This window comes from Chiloscyllium plagiosum, unplaced genomic scaffold (assembly GCF_037043375.1).
Source record: "Chiloscyllium plagiosum isolate Xiang-an unplaced genomic scaffold, Cpla_swu_hap1 HiC_scaffold_6, whole genome shotgun sequence".
In the NCBI taxonomy this organism is placed as follows: domain Eukaryota; kingdom Metazoa; phylum Chordata; class Chondrichthyes; order Orectolobiformes; family Hemiscylliidae; genus Chiloscyllium; species Chiloscyllium plagiosum.
This window is the reverse complement of record NW_028270144.1, coordinates 126,357,663-126,382,351: the sequence shown is the minus strand read 5'-3', so window position 1 is coordinate 126,382,351 and position 24,689 is coordinate 126,357,663. Positions and strand designations below refer to the sequence as shown.

Below are 24,689 nucleotides of genomic sequence, written 5' to 3'. Positions count from 1 at the left end.
CTGTCCAAAGCACTAATCAGACCACAGCTGGAATACTACGAACAGTTTTGGACCCATTATCTAAGGGAAGGTCCACTGGCATTAGAGATAGTCCAGAAAAGGTTGGCTGATATCAGGCATGGAGGGCTAGGGATAGGTCTGTGGAACAGTCACTGGACTCGAAACTTTAACTCTGCTTTCTCCTCACAGATGCTGCCAGACCTGTATGCTTCTCCAGCAATTTCTGTTTTTGTTCCAGGTATGGAAGGACTGTCACATGACATTTGAGTAGGTTGAGCTTATACTCTTTGGAGTTTAGAAGAATGGGAGGTGACTTTATCGAGACATGCAGGATTCTTGGAGAGGTGGGGGACTTGACAAGAGTAGATATGGAGAAGTTGTTTCCCCTTGTGGAGGAGTCTGGAGCGAGAAGGCATCATCTCAGAGTATGGTGTTGTCCATTTCAACATAGATGAGGAGGAATCTCATCTCTCAGCAGATAGTGAATTTGTGAAATTTTTACTGAAGGGGATTGTAGAGGTTAGGTCTTTAAGTATATTCAAGGCTGCGATAGACATTTTTAAGCGGTAAAGGAATAAATGGTTTTGGGGAAAAGACAGGAAAGTTGAAGGTTATCAGAACAGCCATGATCTCATTGAATGGTGAAGTGAACCTGGTGGGATGAATAGCCTACTTCTCCCCCTATGTTTTATAGTTTTATGTGGAATAAACACACCCTTATTATTGTGGTACATTTCTAATGTGCCCCATGTATTTCTTCCTGAATGCTCTATCCTCTTCGATTTGACTCTTCATAACTTTAAAGCTAATATGGCTTGGCAATAAATTATCTTTTCTTATCTACATGCCAAGAACAAATAGAGGAAACATTAAATAAAAGTGTCCGGGCAAAGGAAAGACAGGAACAGAAGCTGCATGATTGAGGAAATTGAATATGTGACTGAAGATTTGGAAAAGACCTGTGGTTTTAAAGAGGTACTTACAGCCAGAAAAGGCAGCTGAGGGCTGACATTTAAAACCTTCTCCTTCCACAACTCTATCCATGAATTTACCAATTTCCTAACCTCCTCTATCCATTCCCATTGACCTCTGACTTTTTCTAAATCACCAACAATACAGTGTACCTTTAGTACTACATCAGAATGCCAGAGTGGATTATATGTTTCCAAAGTGTGTCTTTAATCCAAAACTTTCTGATTGTGAGGTGTGAACTGAGCTGTGACTAATAGGCTTGATTTCCAGCTTCCTACCCTGGTGAGGCATCCCAAAAATACACTAGTGAAGCAGATGGGTCTTTATGACAATCGAAGATAGTTGACTTGGTCACCATCACCGAACCATGTTTTATCAAGTGAATTGAAATGCTGCTGGCTGCCCTAGTGAGATTTGTACCACTATCCCTCAGAATTACCCTGGGCCTCTGGAGTACTGGTCCAATTACATTGCCAGTACATCACCATCTCCCATAAACAAGTTAGGGAGGGATGTACAGGGTTGAGAAGAAGGGGAATTAAGGTTCTGTCACATATAAGCCATGAAGGTTAATCTAATTGGGGAACAAAGAGCCCTGTTTGCAGGATGGTCCGTGTGCCCTAAGGATGGATGGTGAGTGTATGGAAGCAGTGCTTTGGTGCTGGGAAATATGATAAGACATCTGACAGCGGTCAACTTTACTGTTATGTGAAAAGTTTAAAGAAAAGTCTAGAGGCTTTGTGCAGACTATAGCTTTATTAGTTATCTGTTTATTCACAAGTCCATTTACACTTGCTCTCAGGTTTCTTTCCTATTGCTTGATTAAACATTCCATCAACCTATATTCCCAAGGCTCACTATGAATACGGACTCAAAACATTAGATGAACAAATTCTAACATTATCCTTCAAGTAGTGAATTGTTTGGTACCTCTTCCATCGAAAGCTGGGAGACACTCGATAGGCTTCTTTGTGCTGTATGTTTACGAAGCTGTGACCATTACGCCATTAAAACTAAAAATGAAACTTATCAGGCACACATTTCAGACTGAGCAAAAGGGCTTGTAATGTTGGGATGAATCTGTAGGTTGGGAGAAGGAAGATGACCATCAGAAAGAAATATTTACAAGGCAAGAAAATAACAGCCTGCATTTGATACTGCACTTTCATTGCCTCAGGCATTTCAAATCACTTCCCAGCCAATTAAGTTTTTGTTCAGAAGCGCATGCTGAAAATATGGAAGCCAATCTGCACATATCAAGCATCCAGAAATGCTAATACTGTAAATGTCCAGATGTTAGTCTGTTATGCAGTGAGTTTGGTTAAAGCACGTGATAGCTTGTATATAAGGAGAAACTCTGCATTTGCTAAAAGGTTCCAGTGAGATTTTTTATGTCCACTCAGAAGGACAGATGGAGCCTGGTTTACATCTCATCCAAAAGATGGCACCTCTGACAGTGCAGCACTACTTCTGTTCCGCACTGAAAATATCAGCTTGGACTTTGCACTCAATGAGAAGAATACTGCTCCTGAGGTAATGCTAACATTCAGAAAATATCTGTACCATTCCCTTGTATCAAGACCATCAATTTCTCCTCCTCCTCCTACAATATTATCCTTATCCTTAAGCAATGGCCATATGCTAGAACATAGTTCAACTGGTACATGGATTCTCTATTACCTCCCCGAGATGATGGCCTGGCCAGTGAATAGTACAGTGGCAAGGTATCATGAGAAAAGCATGATATGGTCCAATCCTGACCTTATGCAATACATTAATGCCTTTCCAGTAGGTGAGCACTGGATTACAATCAGGTAACAGGACTCTGATTAATTTCCTTCCTCCGTACAGTCCTTGGCTCCTGGAACCATGCCATAACATCCCGTGCAACTGTCCCAACTGAGAACAGCTAATTCCAGAAAGAGAAGGGGATTTAAATGGGGATTTATCCTGGCTCGATCCCTTGCCAGGACTGTTCTGGCATAGAACTGTTAACTGAGATTAAACAAATCATCTTGCCAATCTTAATTTGAAGAATGTGCATTTATGTAGCCTCTTTCACTAGCTCAAGATGTCCTATATTGCCTTACTGGCAATTAATTTTGAAGCGATGTCAAAATATGAAATGCGACAGCCGATCTGAACACAGCAAGTTATCACAAACAGCAACCTGGTAAGAACTAGATAATGGGGTGAAATTGGACATGGGGAGGAGGTGGAGTCACGCTTTGAAAAATTCACTGAAGTTATCAGAATCAAAATTCAGACAAGGCTCATAAAATGCAAGAAACACTTCCTATTCATATTGTGTCTCCACTTGATAATGTTGAGTTTTATCTGTCATGTTTCAAATGATTTTTTTTTCTTTTTGTTCTTTCATAGAATATGGGTGTTGCTGGCAAGGGTAGCATTTGTTACCCAGCCCTGACCACCCTGAATTGAGGGCTTGCTCAACCATTTCAAAGGTCAGTTAAGAGTCAAAAGCATATTGCCGTGGGTCTGGAGTCACATGCAGGGCCAGACCAGGTAAGGATGGTAGATTTTCTTCTAGATGGAATTTTACAAAAATGGATGTTAATTTCATGGTCACCATTACAATACAGTACAGCACGGGTACAAACCCTTCTGCCCACCAAGCCTGTGCCGATTTAAATTCTTATTTAGACCTGTTACTTATTGCCCACGTGCAGTTTCTGTTCGCCTCACATTCATGTGTCTATTAAGGTACACCTTAAACATTACTAACATGCCTGCTTCTATCCTCTCCACTGGCAGTGTGTTCCACACCACCCACTGTGAAGAATTCTCCCCACACTTCTTCCCTAAACTTTCCCCCTCACCTTGGACCTGTGCCCTCTTGTAGTTGACCTTTTCACCCTGGGAAAAGGCCTCTTACTATCCACGCTCTCAAAATTTTGTACTAGTATTACAGAGGCTAGCTTTCAGTGCCAGATTCACTAATTGAATTCAAAGTACTGTGATGGAATTTGAAACTATGTGTCCAGAGCATTAGCCTGGACCTCTGCATTACTAGTCCAGTGACATTACCACTATCCTACCGTCGCCCTTCAAAGGAGCGACAAGGCTTTTTCCATGCGTATTTTCATGTTTCTCTGAGAATTATTGACCAGAAAGAATGAATTCCTGTCACTCACTCAATCATAATCAATCTCAAAGTGGTCTGATTCAGCAGATAGCTATTCTGCAGTCATCCGGCCTGCTATTTGCATATCACTGGTGCATGTGCAATTCAGCCAACTGTAGACAGATAGATGGCAATTATTAGGAAATCTACATCGATAACAACAAAAATAATCAATTTGAGGAACTATTACCAGGATAAAAGGCAAAAGGAATTTAAAATGGTAGCATTCTACGTCAGGACATCAAACATGCAAGCTCAGTGCAACTGCAGATTTGATTCACTCAAGCACAGTCAGAAGGAGAGATTGTTCTCTCATTCCTCTGTGAATGAAAAACCGGCCTTATCATCTCCTACACACAGTGGGAAACCATACTGATAACACATTCTTGAAATGGGATCTCTTTACTCAGTTCCTTCATGTCTAACCAAAATGGGAAGGTGCGTGTCTTACTTATGCACAACCTCGGGAATGAGGATTTAAGGTCTCCCAATGCATACTTTTAATTTAAAAAAAAATCTGAGGACAGCAGGTAAAAATGACACTTCTGTCCTCCAGTTTTGAATGTGCAGAAGGCCAGAGCCAACACTGAAACTGGACAGTCCAGTTTGAAATGGAAATTGTTTTTGTGTAATACTATTCAGACGCATACACACCCATCAAAGCCTTTTCTCCTCCTGTTTAAGTAATTCAAACTGCACACCACAAAGAAAACAATCACAAAGAGACCACGTTTCAAGTGGTGAAACCAAGAGACAGTCACTGTGGTCAAAGTGTTGTCAGGGTGCCTGGCATTGTTTGATTTGTTGTTTCAGCAAGTGGAGTGGAAGACGCCTCCTACTCGTACACCGTGACTGGCCAGCAAGTTGTATTCTTGCACAGCTGCCTCTGTCTGAAGGACTTTCACCTCAACTCCTTTTTTCTTAAGATACTCCAGCGTTTTGGAAGGAACCTGCAAAGCACAAAAACAAATGACAGAGAGAAAATATCATGGGTGAAAACCAACAATTTGGTTGGCCACTGAATCTTGACAACTCTAGTGTTCAGAGTCAAAAAGTGTGGTGCTGGAAAAGTACAGCCGATCATTCCTGACAAAGAGCTTATGCTCGAAACATTGACTTTCCTGCTCCTCGGATACTGCCTGTCCTGCCGTGATTTTCCAGCACTACACATTTTGACTCGGATCTCCAGCATCTGCAGTCTTCACTTTCTCACACTCTTGTGTTCAGATCTAGCATCAAGTGTCTTTAATGATTGAACATCTGATACTGTGTCTGGCACCACCTTTTAGCAAAAATATTTTTTCCTGGTATCCATTCTGAACTTCATTTGCACTGGTTACTATTATGGCCATGGGCCCAAACATCCCATATTACACTCAACAGCAACAACAATTATATGGCAACTACAGTCACATTGCTCCTGTAAAGTGCCTCAGGGTGTTTGACATTATTAGGCAAAAACTTGACACAAAATCATTTCTGGAGGTATTAGGACGGAAAAGTCAATGAGGCAGGAGTGTTTTAAAAGGCGTACCTAAGGAGTAAGAGCTCGAGTAGGGCATTTACGTATGGCTGTTTGAGTTTATTCCAACATTCAACAAAATGACTTTCTTCCTCAACTCCTCCTTCCTTTATTTTTTGGATGTTGGATTTGCTGGCCAGGCCACCAATTATTGCCCATTCTCAGTTGCCATTAAGAAGGTGCTGGTGAAGTTCCATACACAGTGCTGTTAGGGAGACAGTTCCAGCGATTTGATTCAGTGACACTGAAGGAATGGCACTATGTTCCAAGTCAGGATGGTGATTGACTTGGAGAAGAACTTGACGTTTGTAGTGTCTCATGTAGCTGCTATTGTTTATCAGTATTGGATGTTTGTATATGTGATGCCAAGTAAGCTTTGTCCTGGATGGTGTCAAGCTTCTTGAGTGTTGTTCTGAGCAAAGGAAGTGAGGAGTATTCCAACACATGCCTGACTTGGGCGTGATAATAGACAGGCGTAGGGGCGTCAGGAGGTCAATCATTCACTGCATAATTCCCAGAATCTGATGGTGGAGGATACATAGAACATAGAACAATACAGCACAGAACAGGCCCTTCGGCCCATGATGTTGTGCCGAACATTTGTCCTAGCTTAAGCACCCATCCATGTACCTATCCAATTGCCGCTTAAAGGTCACCAAAGATTCTGACTCTACCACTCCCACAGGTAGCGCATTCCATGCCCCCACCACTCTCTGGGTAAAGAACCCACCCCTGACATCTCCCCTATACCTTCCACCCTTTACCTTAAATTTATGTCCCCTTGTAACACACTGTTGTACCCGGGGAAAAAGTTTCTGACTGTCTACTCTATCTATTCCTCTGATCATCTTATAAACCTCTATCAAGTCACCCCTCATCCTTCGCCGTTCCAACGAGAAAAGGCCTAGCACTCTCAAACTATCCTCGTACGACCTATTCTCCATTCCAGGCAACATCCTGCTAAATCTTCTCTGCACCCTCTCCAAAGCTTCCACATCTTTCCTGAAGTGAGGCGACCAGAACTGCACACAGTACTCCAAATGTGGCCTAACCAAAGTCCTGTACAGTTGCAACATCACTTCACGACTCTTGAATTCAATCCCTCTGCTAATGAACGCTAATACACCATAGGCCTTCTTACAAGCTCTATCCACCTGAGTGGCAACTTTCAAAGACCTTAAACATAGACCCCAAGATCCCTCTGTTCCTCCACCTCACTAAGAACCCTAAATTGTTGGTAATGCTATTGAACGCCAACAGGCAAAGCTTAGATTTTCACTTGGTGGGAATGGTTATTACCTGGCTTTTCAGGGGCACAAGTGTACTTGCCATTTGTCAGCTCATATCTGGATATCGTCCAAATCTTGCCACATTTGGTTGTGGACTGCTTTGCTATCCAAAAAGTTGTGAATGATGTGCTGAATGTTGCGCAGTCCAATCAACAAATATCCCCACTTCTGACCTCATGGTGGAGGGAAGATCATTTGTGAAGCAGTCGAGATGTCCTGGAGTGAAATTACAGAACCCCAACAAATGCAACTGCCTTCTTTTGCTAGATATGACTCTAAACTAGCAAAGGAGCTTCCCCGATTCCCATTGACTCTCATTTTGCTAGGGCTCCTTGATACTACACACAGTCAAATGAAGGTTTTTATAAATACATTAAGGACAAAAGGGTAACTATGGAGAGAATAGGGCCCCTCAAAGATCAGCGAGGCAGCCTATGTGTAGAGCCGCAGGAGATGGGGAGATACTAAACGAATATTTTGCATCAGTACTCACAGTGGAGAAGGACATGGAAGATATAGAATGTGGGGAAATAGATGGTCACATCTTAAAAAATGGCCATATTACAGAGGAGGTGGTGCTGGTTGTCTTGAAACGCATAAAGGTGGGTAAATCCCCAGGACCTGATCAGGTGTACCCTAGGACTCTGTGGGAAGCTAGGGAAGTGATTGCTGGGCCCCTTGGTGAGATATTTGTATCATTATAGTCACAGGTGAAGTGCCGGAAAAGACTGGAGGTTGGCTAATGTGATGCCACTATTTAAGAAGGGTGGTAAGGAAAAGCCAGGGAACTATAGACCTGAGGCTGACATCGATGGTGGGCAAGTTGTTGGTGGGAATCCTGAGGGACAGGATTTACTGTACATGAATTGGAAAGGCAAAGACTGATTAGGGATAGTCAGCATGGCTTTGTGTGTAGGAAATCATGTCTCACGAACCTGACTGAGTTTTTTGAAGGAGTAACAAAGAGGATTGATGAGCGCAGTGCAGTGGACGTGATCTATCTGGACTTCAGTAAGGGGTTCAACAAGATTCTTCATGGTACACTGGTTAGCAAGGTTAGATCTCATAGAATACGGAGAGAACTAGCTACTTGGATACAGAACTGGCTTAAAAGGTAGAAGACAGAGGGTGGTGGTGGAGGGTTGCTTTTCAGACTGCAGGCCTGTGACCAGTGGTGTGTCACAAGGATCGGTGTTGGGTCCTCTTCTTTTCGTCATTTATATAAATGATTTGGATATGAACATGGGAGGTAGAGTTAGTAAGTTCGCAGATGACACCAAAATTGGAGGTATAGTGGACGGCAAAGAAGGTTACCTCAGATTACAATGGGATCTTGATCAGATGGGCCAAGGGGCTAAGTAGTGGCAGATGGAGTTTAATTCAGATAAATGCGAGGTGCAGCAATTTGGAAAAGCAAATCAGAGCAGAACTTATACACTTAATGGTAAGTTCCTGGGAAGTGTTGCTGAACAAAGTGACCTTGGAGTTTAGGTTCATAGCTCCTTGAAAGTGGAGTCGCAGGTAGATAGGATAATGAAGAAGGCGTTTGGTATGCTTTCCTTTACTGGTCAGACCATTGAGTATAGGAGTTGGGGGGTCATATTGCAGCTGTACAGGACATTGGTTAGGCCACTTTTGGAATATTGTGTGCAATTCTGGTCTCCTTCCTATTGGAAGGATGTTGTGAAACTTGAAAGGGATCAGAAAAGATTTACAAGGATGTTGTAATCATCACATCATCCTCCGCAACTTCCACCACCACCAAACGGACACTACCACTAGGGATATATTTCCCTCCCCAACCCTATCAGTGTTCTAGAGAGAGACCATTCCCTCCGCAACTCCCTTGTTAGGTCCACGCCCCCCACCCCCCACCAACTCACACCCCACTCCCAGCACCTTCCCCTGCCATTGCAAGAAGTGCAAAACTTGCATCCACACCACTCCCCTCACCTCTGTCCAAGGCCCCAAAGGATCCTTCCACATCCGACAAAAATTTACCGGTACCTCCACCAATGTCATCTTCTGTATTCGTTGCACCCAATGGGGTCTCCTCTACATCAGGGAGACAGGACGCCTACTTGTGGATTGTTTCAGAGAACACCTCAACCAACCAACCCCACCGCCCCATGGCTGAACACCAACTCCCTCTCCCACTCTGTCAAGGATATGCAGGTCCTAGACCTCCTCCATCGCCAAACCCTTACCACCTGACGCCTGGAGGAAGAACACCTCATCTTCTGCCTTTGGACCCTGCAACCACACAGGATCAATGCGGATTTCAACAGTTTCCTCATTTCCCCTCCCCTCACCTTATCCCAGTCGCAAACCTCCAATTATGCACCATCCTTCTGACCTGTCCATCGTTTTTCCCATCTACCCGCTCCACCTTCCTCTCTGACCTATCATCTTCTCCCTCACCTTCATCTACCTATCGCTGTCTCAGCTACCTTCCCCCCGCCAGCCCCCCCCCACCCCCTCCCCCTCCCCCTCCCCTTTATCTCTCAGCCCACTGGCCCACAAGCCTCATTCCTGATGAAGGGCTTATGCCAGAAATGTTGATTCTCCTGCTCCTTGGATGTTGCCTGACCTGCTGTGCTTTTCCAGCACCACACTCTCGACTCTGATTTCCAGCATCTGCAGTCCTCACTTTCTCCTCCTTTACAAAGTTTGAGCTATAGGGAGAGGACTGAATCGGCTGGGACTGTTTTCACTGGAGCTTCAGAGGCTGAGGGGTGACCTTATAGAGGTTTACAAAATCATGAGGGGTATGGTTATGATAAATAGACAAGGTCTTTTCCCTGGGGTGGAGGAGTTTAGATATAGAGGGCATAGGTTTAGGGTGAGAGGGGAAAGATTTAAAAGGACCTAAGGGACAACATTTTCACGCAGAAGGTGGTGCATGCATGGAATGAGCTGCCAGAGGAAGCAGTGGAGGCTGGTACAATGACAACATTTAAAAGGCATCTGGATGGGTATATGAATAGGAAGGGTTAAGATTAGACTGGTGCTGGAAAAGCACAGCAGGTCAGGCAGCATCCGAGGAGCAGGAAAATTGACGGATATGGGCCAAGTGCTGGCAAGTGGGACTAGATTAGGTGATGATACCAGGTCAGCATGGACATGTTGGACCGAAAAGTCTATTTCCATGGTGTACGTCTCCGAGAATCTGTGACTCTAAATCTTGTATCAAGGACAGTCACTCTCACACAAACACATACATTCCCCACCACCACCCCCACCCCAAAATTCAGTTTTTTTTTGTCCATGTTTGGACCAAGGCTGTATGGAAGTCAGGACTCAGAACTTGAGTATCAGTGAGCAGGTTATTGTTAAGCAAGTTTTGTTTGATAGCACTGTTGATGAACCCATCCATCACTTTACTGCCTTATCCAAATAACCTTTAATTACCAAACACCTATTGACATCCACCTTGAATACACTTTTCAGATGAGAGATTAAACTGAAATCCTTCCTGTCTCAAGTGGATTCTACAGTGTGAAGAGGTACACAGGAGTTCTACTTGATGTTGTGGGCTAATCTTTGTCTTTCAACCAAAATCACCAAAGCAGATGAATCTGGTCATCATTACAATGACTGTGGTAGGAACTTGCTGTGATATGGCTACCATGTTTCTGACATTATAACATTAACTGCACTTGAAGAAGTACTTCCTTGACTTTCGAGCTGTCTTGATTTCTCCTCAAGTCATGAAAGGTGCTATTCAAATGAAAGATCTCTCTTCCTTTCTTTATACTCACTGAACAATGCATTGACCAGCTGATGCTCCAGGACATTAATTTCCAGGACTAACAACAGCCGAATGGACTGAAAGACCTGACATATTTACAGATTACTCAGCTGTCTTGTACTGTAAATGGAAATGGGAAGAAGGACAGTCTGCCAATGAAATCCACTTATGAAGCTATAATATTTTACTATTACTGTTAGATGTGTCAATTCATCATTACTTAAGTCTCCATATTGTCTGTACCACATATTAAAGAGGACTCGTATCATTGTCAGCATCCTTTTACAAATCATAGAGATATGATCATCTCTCTACCTAACAGGCCAATAGGTATGACACAGTGCAGCAGCATCTTTAGGCAGAGGAAACACTAGCTGCCCCTCTAACACTCCCGCAGTACTGCCCTTCCAACACGACAGCACTCCCGCAGTACTGCCCTTCCAACACGACAGCACTCCCGCAGTATTAGCCCTCCAACATGACAGTGCTCCCGCAGTACTGGCCCTCCAACACAACAGCACTCTCGCAGTATTAGCCCTCCAACATGACAGCACTCGCCCTCCAACGCGACAGCACTCCCGCAGTATTGGCCCCTCCAACACTACAGCACTCCCGCAGTACTGGCCCTCCAACATGACAGCACTCCTGCATTATTGGCCCTTCAACATGACAGCGCTCCCGCAGTACTGGCCCTGCATCATGATAGCACTCCCGCAGTACTGTCTCTCCAACATGACAGCGCTCCCGCAGTACTGGCCCTCCAACACGACAGCGCTCCTGCAGTATGAGCCCTCCAATACGACAGCACTCCCGCAGTACTGGCCCTCCAACACAACAGCGCTCCTGCAGTATTAGCCCTCCAACACGACAGCACTCCCGCAGTTTTGGCCCTCCAACATTACAGCACTCCCGCAGTATTAGCCCTCCAACACTACAGCGCTCCCGCAGTACTGTCCCTCCAACATGACAGCGCTCCCGCAGTACTGTCCCTCCAACACGACAGCGCTCCCGCAGTATTAGCCCTCCAACACGACAGCTCTCCCACAGTACTGGCCCTCCAACACGACAGAACTCACGCAGTACTGGCCCTCCAACACGACAGCACTCCTGCAGTACTGGCCCTCCAACACGACAGTGCTCCTGCAGTATTAGCCCTTCAACACGACAGCACTCCCGCAGTACTGGCCCTCCAACACGACCGCGCTCCTGCAGTATTAGCCCTCCAACACGACTGCGCTTCTGCAGTATTAGCCCTCCAACATGACAAGGCTCCCACATTACTGACCCTCCAACACGACAGCACTCCTGCAGTTTTGGCCCTCCAACATTACATCAGTCCCGCAGTCTTAGCCCTCCAACACGACAGCACTCCCGCAGTACTGGCCCTCCAACACTACAGGGCTCCCGCAGTATTAGCCCTCAAACACGACAGCACTCCCACAGTACTGGCCCTCCATCATGACAGCGCTCCTGCAGTACTGGCCCTCCAACACGACAGCGCTCCCGCAGTACTGGCCCTCCAACACAACAGTGCTCCCGCAGTATTGGCCTTTCAACACGACTGCACTCCCACAGTATTAGCCCTCCAACACGACAAGGCTCCCACATTACTGACCCTCCAACATGACAGCGCTCCCGCAGTATTAGCCCTCCAACACGACAGCTCTCCCGCAGTATTAGCCCTCCAACACAACAGCACTCCCACAGTACTGGCCCTTCATCATGACAGCGCTCCTGCAGTACTGGCCCTCCAACACGACAGGGCTCCTGCAGTACTGGCCCTCGATCATGACAGCGCTCCCGCAGTATTGGCCCTCCAACACGACAGGGCTCCCGCAGTATTGGCCCTCCAATACGACAGTGCTCCCACATTACTGGCCCTCCAACACGACAGAATTCCCGCAGTATTAGCCCTCCAACACGACAGCACTCCTGCAGTATTGGCCCTCCAACACTACAGCGCTCCCGCAGTATTAGCCCTCCGACACGACTGGGCTCCCACAGTACTGGCCCTCCAACACGACAGCGCTCCTGCAGTATTAGCCCTCCAACATGACAGCACTCCCGCAGTATTGTCCCTCCAACATGACAGCACTCCCGCAGTATTGGCCCTCCAACACTACAGCGCTCCCGCAGTATTGGCCCTCCAACATGACAGCGCTCCCGCAGTACTCGCCCTCCAACACGACAGCGCTCCCACAGTACTGTCCTGCCAACACTGCAGCACTCCTGCTGTACCACTTCTCGAATAGTGCAGTGCTCCTGTTTCACCGTCCCTTTGACAGTACAGTGCTCCAACAGTCATAGGATAAAAGCCCATAGTGGTACTGTATTGACGCGGATAGAGAATTAGCTAATGAGCTGGAAACAGTGTGTGTGGATAAAGGGTTCTTTTTCAGGTTGGCCATGTGTCATCAGTCGGGTTCGACAGGGATCAGTGCTAGGACTGCAACTGCTTACAATAGGAACCTTTGTACCTAAGATGGCACTGTAAGCAGTGACTTTGTACACTTTTTGCTGTACTCATTTGAGTACATATAACAATAAAGCTAATGGTAAGTTCCAGAAATATATATTAATGACTCGTAGGAAAGAAGCGAAAAAGTAGAAAGGCAAGTTGGGAGAGGGATATAAACAGTTTACAGAGAGATTTGACAGGTTAAGGGGGTAGAAAATTACTAATTAGGAGAGTAATGTGTGAAAAGTTGTTCATTTTGAAAGGGAGAACAGAAGAACAGAGTAGTATTTAATGGATTAAAATTGGAGAAAGCTGCAACAAAAAGTGTCTTGGGGGAACTTTTACATGAAACACTGAAAACTAGCACACAGGGCAGTAGGTAATCAGGAGGGTTAATGAAATGTTGGCCCTTATTTCAAAGGGTTAGAATATAAGAGTAAAGGAGTCTTACTGCCAACTGTACAAGCTGCTGGTGAGACCAAATCTGGAGTACTATGAGCAGATTGGGTCTCCTTATTTAAGAAAAGGTATCATTTTATTGCAGGCAGTTCAGAGGACATTCACTAGGGTAGTTCCCAGCATGGAGGATTGTCTTATGAGCAAAGGCTAAACAGGTTAGAAATCTACTCACTGGAGTTTAGAAGAATGAGAAGCAATCTCATTGAGACAGATAGGATTCTTAAGGGGCCTGACAGGGTAAATGCTGAGAGAATGTTTTCCCTCATGCGAGAGTCTAGGAATAGAGGGCATAGCCGCAGAATAAAGGGGCACCAATTTAAGACTGAGATGAGGAGTAATTTCTTCTCTCAGAGCATTGAGAGTCTTTGGAACTCCTTGCCACAGAGAGCTGTGAGGATAGAATCCTTGTGTAAATTTAAGGCGATGATAGATGGATTCTCGATCAGTCAAGGAATCAAGTGTTATAGGGAAAAATGTAGGAAAGTGGACATGAGGATTAGCCATGATCCTACTGAATGGTACAGCAGGCTTGAGAGACTAAATGACCTATTTCAGTTCCTATTTCTTATGGTTCTTAGTGCAGCACTCTGTCAATACTGAATCTCTGACAACGCAGTGCACCCTCACCACTGACCCTTCAACAGTGCTGCACTTCCTTAGTACTGACCCTCTGACAGTGCTACATTCCCTAAGCACTGACCCACTGACAGTGCTGCACTCCCTCAGCACTGACTCTCCAACAGTGCTGCACTGTCATAGCACTGAGTCTCTGACAGTATTGTGCTCCCTCAGTACTGACTCTCCAACAGCATTTTCAACCAGGATTCCTGAACCTAAGGGCTCTGTGAATATCCTTAAATTATTCCATTCACATTTTTCATCAATTTGAAAACTTTAAAAACTTCTTCCACGTTTTGGACCAACATTTATGATAGTTTTAGCAATATCTGATACATAATGGCTTATTAAAATTATGTGGTGTTTAATTGTAGAGTTTAATTTAGTATTATTTCTTGTTTTGCAAACATAATTACCAACAATGAATTTGAAAGTAGGAGTATTCCATTTGGCCCCTCTAGCCAGCTCCTTGGCTGATTGGATTGTCGCCTCAACTCCACTTTTTCAACTATTACCTGATAACCCTTGTAAGTCAAGAATCTATTCATCTCTCCTTAAAATATTTAATGACTCTGTTTCCACTGCTTTCTGGAGAAATGAGTAATTAAAGTTGCCAAAGTTCAAGAGAACAATTTTTCATTTGAGAGAGACAACAGATAGTAAATTTAAACTGAGGGTAACTATACCAGGTGAAGGGCAAGGTTGACAAGGCAGGACCTTCATAGAGTATAGGAACTGAACCCATAAAGTTGGAGTTACTCTGCATTGCAAATCAGCTGTCCATCCAATTGAGCTGAGAGTTCTACATACTCTCAGCTTTCTGAGAGAAAAGATGTCATCTTGTCATTGTCTTAAATGGAAGACCACTTACTTATAAACAGTGACCCCTAGTTCTAGTCTCTCCCACAGGAAGAAACTTCCTTTCAGCATTACCCTGTCAAATTCCCACAGGTTCTGTGAGATCACCTCTTATTTACTAAACTCCATTGGATAACCTTTCCTTATAAGTTAAACGTGTCACTGCAATCTATTTGATGTGGGATGCGGGCATCACTGGCAAGGCCAATATTTGTTGCCCAGCCCTAAATGCCTTAAAACTGAGCAGTCTGCTTGGCTATTTTAGAAGGCATTCAACAACCAACACATTTGTGTGGGTCTGGAGTCACACGTAGGCTAGAACAGGTAGGGATGGCAGATTTCCTTTTCTGAAGGATATTGGTAAACCAATGGATTTTTGTGATAATTGATGAAAGTATCATGGTCTAGCTTTCACTTACAGATTTATGAATTGCACTTAAATTTGACCAGCTGCAATGATAGGATCCACAGAGCACTACAAATATACTTACAAACATTCAAAGTAGGAATAAAAGATGTCTATTTGGCCCCTTGAGCCTGTTCCACCTTCAATAAGATCATGGCTGATCTGTGTTTACATTCTCAGCTATATTTGATAACCTTGAATTCCTTGCCTAACAGGGAATCTACTTCTGCCTTAAAAATATTTTTTTCATATAAAAAATGTAAAATCTTAAAAATAACTGTATGCAAACATGTCATCCTGTACTGACATTAATTTGCTTGGTACTGCTTCCCTCTTGATTGGAAATTCATCATGTTCCTTCCTCCTATTTCTTGCCATTTTACAGCTATCACTGATTTTTTTTTAATTTATTCTCTACTTTGATGATAGCAGAGTTATGGGGGACGAGTAGCAAAGTAGAATTGATGCCAAATCAAATCAGCAATGATATTAATGATGAGCAGAACTGGCTCAAAGGCTGAATGGCCCACTCTTATTGCTAATTTGTATGATCGTATGAATGGGGCTGTGGGATCTGGGTTCTGTTACTAATTCTGCACTCAGGTTTCATAGAGCATCATCACTTACTCCACTAGAAAGCTTGGGTTAATGACATTTTCCTGACATCAGGTGGGTAATACTGACATCACCTGGCTGGCTTTCTTAACTGCAATCTCTGTCACTCTTGCATCACTACTTTTTTTCAGCACTTGGTAGGCCAGGACAGTCACAGAGATACAGAATGCAAGGCACCTGGGACCTGTTAGATGCTGAGCTTTAGTTCTAGAGACAAAAAGAAAACTGCAGATGCTGGAATCCAAAGTAGACAGGCAGGAGGCTGGAAGAACACAGAAGGCCAGGCAGCATCAGGAGGTGGAGAAGTCGAAGTTTTGGATGTAACCCTTCTTCAGCTTTAGTTCTAAGTTGGGACAATTCATCTCACTCAATTTTATCGGATGTTAACTTGTCATCTTTTAATTCCCAAACCTCTCATTTTATTAACTGATGTAACTTTGATCCTCAGCTTGCCGTCACTGAAATAAGACCATAAGATGGAGGAACAGAAGCAGGGTATTTGACACATTGTTCCTGCTCCACCATTTTATTTGAACACAGCCAACCGAATCATCCTCAACTCCACGTTTTCTACCTTACCTCCATAGTCCTGGATTCCCTTATTGATTGAAAAGCTGTCTAAGGACTGAAGTGACAACTTTCCCATGTTCTGATAATTTATTATCTTCAAATCAGTGCAAACGTGACCATTCTGTTCAGAGATTTATTTCCCTTCCTCATAACAGCAGAGATTAGAAATCAGGATTGAAATGGAATATTCCTCACTGGTCTGGATGCCTGTAGCTTGAACTCAAGAAGCTTGACATCAAATAGGACAAAGTGGCCCACTTGATTGATGCTACATCCACATGCATGTATACCCTTCACCATCAATACTCAGGACCAATAATGTGTACCATCTGTAAGATGCACTGCAGAAATTCACCAAAGATCCTTTGACAGATCCTTCTAAACCGATGACCACTTTACAGTCAGTGGCACCCACATATGACAAATGAATAAAGCAAAATCCATCGAGAATATTCTATTGGCTTAATTAGTTGTACACTGGGAAACTAAGCCATATAAACCAGAAGAGAAGTACCACTAAATGTGTGTTAAAATGTGCAATTGCTTATCATATGGTTGGAGGTCAGGTCTTCCTTTCGGGCAGGTTATCAGGATGGAGATTGATCTCCTTCCACTCAGCTCCGATAGATTATGACAGGCATGAGTTGAATGTCAAGTTGTGGGCCATAGAGATCAGTGCTAGCGCTAAACTTTTTGCAATATGCATAAATGGCTTAAATGAAGTTATGGTCATGAAATTTGCCAATGACAAAAATAAGTGGAAAAATCAGTTGAAAACAGGACATAAAGTGGCTACAGGTACGACATATGAAGAATATAAATCGCTTAAGTGAATGAACGCAGATCTGGCAAATTGAGTAAAATGTGAGATTGTAATATTTGGCAGGAGGAACATTATCTAAATGGCAAGCTTGCAGAGCCCTGGAAGGGACAGAGATTTGGGTGTTCGAATTGCAATTGAATCGTATGCATAAATCACAAAAAATCACTATGCAAGCACATTAAGTAATTGAGAAAGTTAATGGAATATTACTGTATATTGTGAGGGAAATTGAATACATCAGATCCTAGTTATCCACAGGAGATAGGTGCACATGCTTTTGCAGATACAGCTGACATGATAGATTGGTCCTTGATTAGTAAGGGATCAGGGTTGGTGGGAGAAGGCAGGAGAATGGAGTTGAGAAACATATCAGAAATGATCGAATGGTAGACTAGATCCAATGGGCTGAATGGCCTAATTCTGCTGCTATATTTTATGGTCATATGCAACTTTCCAAACTTTTGCAAAGGGTGGCACAATCCAACCAGATGCATCTATGAGGAAAGAAAATGAAGTTTGGGGCTGACATTACGAGCACGTGGATGTGCAGGGAGTAAATCTGCAGATAATAAGGTTGAAGTTACCAGAAGTAGGTAAGGACTTTTGTGATGCAGAGGTAGTATTTTTAACTCTGAACCAAGTGTTCTGGGTTCAAGACCTACCTGCTCTAGAGGTGCATAATCACATCTCTGAACAGATTTATTAGTAAGTAACTCTACAGGGCACTGATGTGTACCATTTATGGTATTGGTCTCCTTATTTAAGTATGTATGTAAATGCTTTGGAAGCAGTACAAAGAGGTTTACTAGACTAATAACTGGAATGGACAAGTCATCTTATGAGGAGAGGTTGGACAGGATCAGCTTGTATCCACTACTAAAATATTACTTTAGAGATTTACCTGGATTCTATTGAATATTTCTTCTCTGACAGGTAACACTTTTGTCTCCTATGCAGCCTTCTGCTCCCCACTCAAGCACCTGCCTTTCCTACCACCCCTTGCAACCACCTCCTTTTTTCTTATACATCCAAGCACTCTCCCTTCAGTTTTTCCAATCTTTTGCATCCTCTTTCATTCCCCACCCACCATGTTTGCAGTCTCTCCCTTTGCCCCCAAACTCTTTTGCTGCCATTCCTTCTTTACGTGCCATCCTTGCAACTCTCTTTCCTTTGCACTCACCCCCCCTTGCAGGGACTGTTATTCTCATCCCATCTTGCAGCCGCTTTCTTCCACGATGACCCCCAAGTTGCATCCTCTTGTCCTCAAAGACCTCCAGATCTTTAGCCTTTCTCTCTCCCCCAAAACTTGTGGCCCTTTCTTCCCCTTCACCTATTTTCTTTTCCACTTGCACCCTCTTTCTTCCCTCGACTCCCAGTTGGGAGCTCAGAATGCTTCCTCTGCGCCCTCTTCTGTCTCTGCGCACTGTCCCTGATCTGGCTGCTGCTCTCGGGGCAATGCGGAACCAGCTGGGCTGCGAGCCTTTCGATTGGCTAGTAGTCTTGGGTGTGAGTGGCCAATTTTTAATGGGACACTGGACACTACAAGTAACTACAACAAAAACAGAAATTTCTGGAGAAACCCAGCAGGTCTGGCAGCATCTATGGCAAGAAAATAGAGTTAACATTTTGAGTCCAGTGACTCTTCATCAGCAAAGAACTAGTTTTCACCCCTCTGGAAAATGACACAGGGCGGCCCACAAACAGATGAAGCATGATTGCTCTCAGTTCTCCAGCCAGTTGTTAAGACAGCACTGCCACAGTGACAAAATTCAGGTGAGATTCAGATGCTTGGTGCTGTGTATAGTCATGCCTGCTCTATTGTGTGGACCACTGGAGCAGAGAAAACCCTCCTTCCATATAGACCTGCTATAGGAAAGATGTTGTCAAACTTGAAAGGGTTCAGAAAAGATTTACAAGAGTGTTGCCAAGATTGGAGGGTTTGACCCATAGGGAGAGTCTGAATATGCTGGGACTATTTTCCCTAGATCGATGGAAGCTGAAGGGTGATCTTATAGATCACCCGTCAGCTTCCATTGCTCCAGGGAAAATAGCCCCAGCCTATTCTGGGAAAATCAATAGGGGCATGGAGAGGGTGAATAGTCAGGTCTTTTTCCCAGGGTAGGGAAGTCCAAAACCAGAGGGCATAGATCTAAGGTGAGAGGAGAAAGACTTAAAAGGGATCTAAGGGACAACTTTTTCATGCAAAGGGTGGTGTATGTATGGAATGAGCTGCCAGGGAAGGTGGTGGAGGCTGGTAAAATTACAACATTTAAATGGCATCTGGATGAGTGTATGAATAGGAAGGGTTTAGAGGGATATGGGCCAAATTGTGGCAAATGTGACTAGATCAATTTAGAATATCTGGTGGACGAGGGGTTGGACATAAGGGTCTGTTTCCATGTGATATAACTATGACTTATGATTCTATGATTAAGCATCACCCATCAGCAGGCTTGGAAATGATTACGGTCATAATGAAGCAGGCTTCCTGCCTGGCCAGACTGTTCTTAAATCTGCAAATCTTTCCACTACACCAAAATTGGTGGTAAAATGGACAGTGAAGAAGATCATCTAAGGTTACAAAGAGATATTGATCAATTGGGTCCAAGGGCTGAGGAGCGGCAAAATGAATTTAATTTGGATAAATGCAAGGTAATGCATTTCAGTAAAACAAACAAGAGCAGGACTTATACAATTATTGGTAGGGTCCTGGGTAGTGTTGTGGAACAGAAATACCTAATGGCTCAGGTACATCATTCTTTGAAATTTGCATCACAGGTAGACATGGTGGTTAAGAAGGTGTTTTGCATGCTTGCTTTCATTGCTCAGACCTTTTGAGTACAGAAGTTGGGATGTCATGTTGAGGTTGTACAGAACATTGGTGAGGCCTCTTCTGAGGGTTAAGAAAAGATTTACCAGGAATGGAGGGTTTAAGACATAAAGATAGGCTGGGAGTTTTTTTTCACTTGAGTGTGGGAGAAGGAGGAAGCATATCTGTGATTGTGGTTGTATTTATATTCAAGTCTTGTTGCATTGCTATTGGTTCATAATCCAGAACATCAGCACAACAGTCCCAGCTAAAATTCCATTGCAGTATTGAAGCAATGCTGCACTGTTGCAGTTGCCTTCTCTCAGATGAGACTTCAAACTGAGGTCCTGCATACCTCTGCAGATGGATGTAATTGGTTATCTTGGCCAAGGGCCTGAGGCAGTGGGGTTAAGTACATCAGGGTCCAATAACCAGGTCTCATTGCATGTGTGAAGGTCAGGGACCCTGTATATTCAGGGTTGGCACAGGACTGCTGTGCTCAATTTGGGGACCGGGAGGTTCAGGCCAGGAAAAGCACCAAGGTCTGTAATTTCTGGCCCACCCTGGCTACCATTTGGAAGATTTCCCTGATATCTGGGGCAATATTTAATCTTCCACCAATATCTCAAAAAGATCCAGTCATTATCACATTGCTGTTAGCAGCAGCTTGCTGAGCACAAATTCGCTGTTGTGTTTCCTACATTTTTGCAGTGACTTCACATCAAAATATTGCTTCACTGGCTTTAAAGTCCTTTGAGATGAAGGTAGTTGCAAAAACATACTGCTTACTTAGAAGAGTCTTTCTGTTTCAGTACTTTGCATGAACAAGTTATGACTTTTCACCCCTCTCCACCTCCAGTGTATCCTCTTATACTGCTGAGAATAAATAACTAGTCAGCTTTCTCTCACACATGCCCATGTTAGATTAAGTAAAAACAGAATACTATAGATTTTGAAAATCTGAACAGAAATGAAAACAGAATGCTCTGGCATCATCTGTGGAAAGAGAAACATTGTTAGCATGACTCAGCTGCCCATGATACCCTGTGTCTACAAAATTTACCTGCACCATTAGCTCAGGCATCCTGCACTTCTGCCAGCAACTTTGATCTCAGAAATCCACGGCATTCCCATTTGCTACTTTTAATTAAGAAGTGCATGACCTTTCATGTCCCTGGAATTGTATATTGCACTGCCAAAACACTTAACTATAACTGGTAGGAAGAAAAGCAGAAACAATTGAATGTTTAACCCACAAAAGAAAATCAGACAAACCTGTAAAGCCTCGCTCATTCCACGGCCAATAACTAACGTCTCAACACCTTTGTTAATGATTTCCTCCAGGTCAGCTGCCTGCACTCCAGGGTAATGCTAAATGAGAAAGAGCACACCAGTCAGGAGTGACCAGGAACTTGTTTAAAACTCTTACTGCTTAATCTTCTAAGCCAACCAGTGCTCATTAAAAATAGAATACAGGAGCAGCAGTAGGCCAGTTGGCCCCTTGAGCCTGTTCTGCTGTTCAATATGATCCTGGATGCGCCTCTATTTCTGTACCATATTCCCACTTTCTTCCCATCTCCCTTGATGTCTTTAAAACATAAAACTTTATCAATAGAATTAGGGTTATATTCTTGAATATATTCAGTGACTCAGCTTCCATAGCCTTCTGTGGTGGACAACTCCACAGGTTCACTACCCATTGCGTTAAGAAATGTTTCCTCATTGTGGTCCTAAGTGGTCTACCCCATATCCTTGAGTAAGATTCACATGATCAGGAAGGAGAGATCATATCTAGAGTGAGACAGCTCAAGTTAGTATATAGTTCAGGGAATTTGGAAACAGCATACGAATTTGGTGCAGATGGGAAAGAGGTGCGTTTTGCTTGTTTTTCTTGGCTCAGTTTGTAAGTATTTTCTTAAACAGGATAAACTGAAGTCTAGAATAAGGGGCGCAGTACAAAAGAGTGATATCACAGTAAATTCATTGGTTGGTAATAGTCAAATTAGTAGCTATCAATTATAGGTTACTTTCAGAAGGTTGTGGAGATCAAGTAATTACGTGTATTTAAGACAGACAGATAGGTTCTTGATTGGTAAGCGGATTAATAGTTACAGGGAGAAGGTAAGAGAATAGGGTTGAGAAACAAATTAGAGTGGGTCAAGAGTAGTGGGGAGGCTGGAGTTGATTAATGCCATGACCAGCTTTTAAAAGCACTTCATGACCACCCAAGTTAAGGTCACTGGGCGGTAGTCATTGAGACATGCTGCGTGAGCCTTCTTTAGGCACAGGGATGATGTTGACCCTCTTGAAACAGACAGGGACAGTGGCCTGCTGCAGGGAGAGGTTTAACATGTACGAAAAGACCTCTGCCGGTTGATCTGCACATGCTCTGAGTGCACGGCCTGGTACTCCGTCTGGTCCCATCGCTTTCCTTGGATTCACACAGAGGAAAACTAATCTGACCTCTGATGCAGTGATAGTTGGGATAGGTTCGTCAAGACTTGTCGAAATAGGTGTTCCCTCTCCGTCAAAATTCTGCTCAAAGCAAGCATAAAAGGCATTGAGACAATCTGGAAGGGATGCGTCATTGTCTGCTATCTTGCACTGTCTTTTTAGAACCTTTTCAGTCCTTGCCATAGTTGCCAGGTGTCTGTCTGGGTCTCTAGTTTGGATCGATATTGGTCTTTGGCTGTCTTAATGACTCTGCAAATTCCTTATATTTGAGTGGGTCTCCTGGTCTGAAAGCCTCACGCCTGTTTTTTTTAGCAGGTTCTGTATGTTCTGATTCATCTAGAGTTTCCTGTTGGGGAACACCCGGATTGACTTCCTTGATGATAATGTGTACCATGTGTTGTGAAGTCAGCAGCCTACTTTACACCTTTATTTTTACCCCCATTGGCTTAAATTCAACTCAGTGTTATTTACCTACAAAGCTCTTAGGGAAACTCCTGTGTATATCTTTCCTGCAGCAGGAGTGTGGGTCCAGCTGAGTTGTTCTTGCAGACAGCTGGCAGGTACACGGGGAACCAACTGGCCTCCTTCTGCCTTGTAACCATTTTGTGACTGTTCTGCTCAAGGTAACATCCCTGATTAAGATTGTGGCTAATATTATGGTAGAAAGCCAGAAAACCGGAATAATTACGTTAACGGGTTGTAAAGAGGGCGGTAATGCAAAGATCAGTCCTTGGACTTCAGTTATTTATGTCTATGACTTAGGCCAAGAGGGGAGTCTCTTGTGGTGCAGTGGTAATGTCCTTACCCCTGGGCCAGGTGGCATTGGGTCAGGTTCCACCTGCTCCATAATTACATCTCTGAACACGTTGATTTGAAAATATCAAGCCTGAGAGAAGTCTTGAATGTAATGTATCCAAGTTTACTGACAATAGAAAGTAGGTGAGAAATTAAGTTGAGAACACAAAAAGACAAACAGAATTTCAGTAGATGACATGACTGAGCAAGAAAATGACATATTAAATACCATGTGTAGAAATGTGAAATTATCTACTTTTGCAGGAAAAATAGAAAACTCGCATTGAGAGAGACAGGGAAATGTTAGTATCCAAAAGGACCCTAAATATCCTTGTACACAAGTTGCTTAAACTTAAAATGAAGCTACAGCAACCAACTACGAACATAAATGATACCTCAGCCTTTATGACAAGGGATTTGACTATCGGAGTAAAGATGCTTTATTGCAATTCTACAGGGCTTTATTATGACACAACTCTCATGTTCGTTGTTTTGGTCTCCCTACTTGAAAAGGTATACTAGCCTTAGGAATGCAGTAAAGGTCGATTAGACAGACTTTTCAGTGGAGAGGACTGTCTTATTAAGGGAAATTGAACAGACTGTGTGGAAGCATAGTTGCTATGGAAGATTAGCCATGTCCTTACTGAATAGCAGAGCAGGTTTGAGAGGGTTACTCTTGCTCTTACTTCTAATAATCTTATGAAAAATGGATTACTCCACTTAATCAACATGTTTTTAATTCATTATATCAAAATACCCTTCAAGGGCTATTTTTATTTCTAATTCTCACATTAGCAGAATGTGCTTTGGCTCGGTAACAATGAATCAACGAAAATCAATCACAATGTCACCAAACTGAAAAGATTATGGAGCGAAGGTACAGAAACAAATTTAAGACAAAGATCAGCTACAGGGTAAATGAATTGTGAAATAAACTCAAGAGATCTGTAAAGCATGAAGGGAGAGGCTAGGAGAAATTTTTTCAGTGCAGAGTGGTTCTTACAATATGAAACACCCAATTGAAATATAGCAGCAGAAGCAAGATCTACAATAACATATATCAAAAAGATAAATATTTGAAGGGAAAAAAAGGTTAAAAAGGTATGGAGGGGTCAAGGCCCAAAAACACCATCTAAGGGAAACAG

The 24,689-nt window shown here is 43.4% G+C and overlaps 1 protein-coding gene across 3 annotated transcripts in view; it reads right to left on the bottom strand.

Annotated features, from left to right (window-relative positions):
- Positions 1-1,585: 1,585 nt before the first annotated feature.
- The window catches only part of aamdc (adipogenesis associated, Mth938 domain containing), a 49,504-nt gene continuing 26,400 nt past the window's right edge, over positions 1,586-24,689 (bottom strand). For 2 of the 3 annotated variants that reach the window (XM_043692492.2, XM_043692493.2), the window contains exons 3-4: positions 21,571-21,666; positions 1,605-5,067 (exon numbers count right to left, since the gene is read on the bottom strand). In XM_043692492.2, the coding sequence (XP_043548427.1) occupies positions 4,927-5,067; positions 21,571-21,666 (237 nt within the window). In that variant the 3' untranslated portion in view covers positions 1,605-4,926. Of the gene's footprint in view, positions 5,068-21,570; positions 21,667-24,689 lie in introns of all 3 variants that reach the window. The other variant, XR_015757499.1, reaches the window with a different exon arrangement.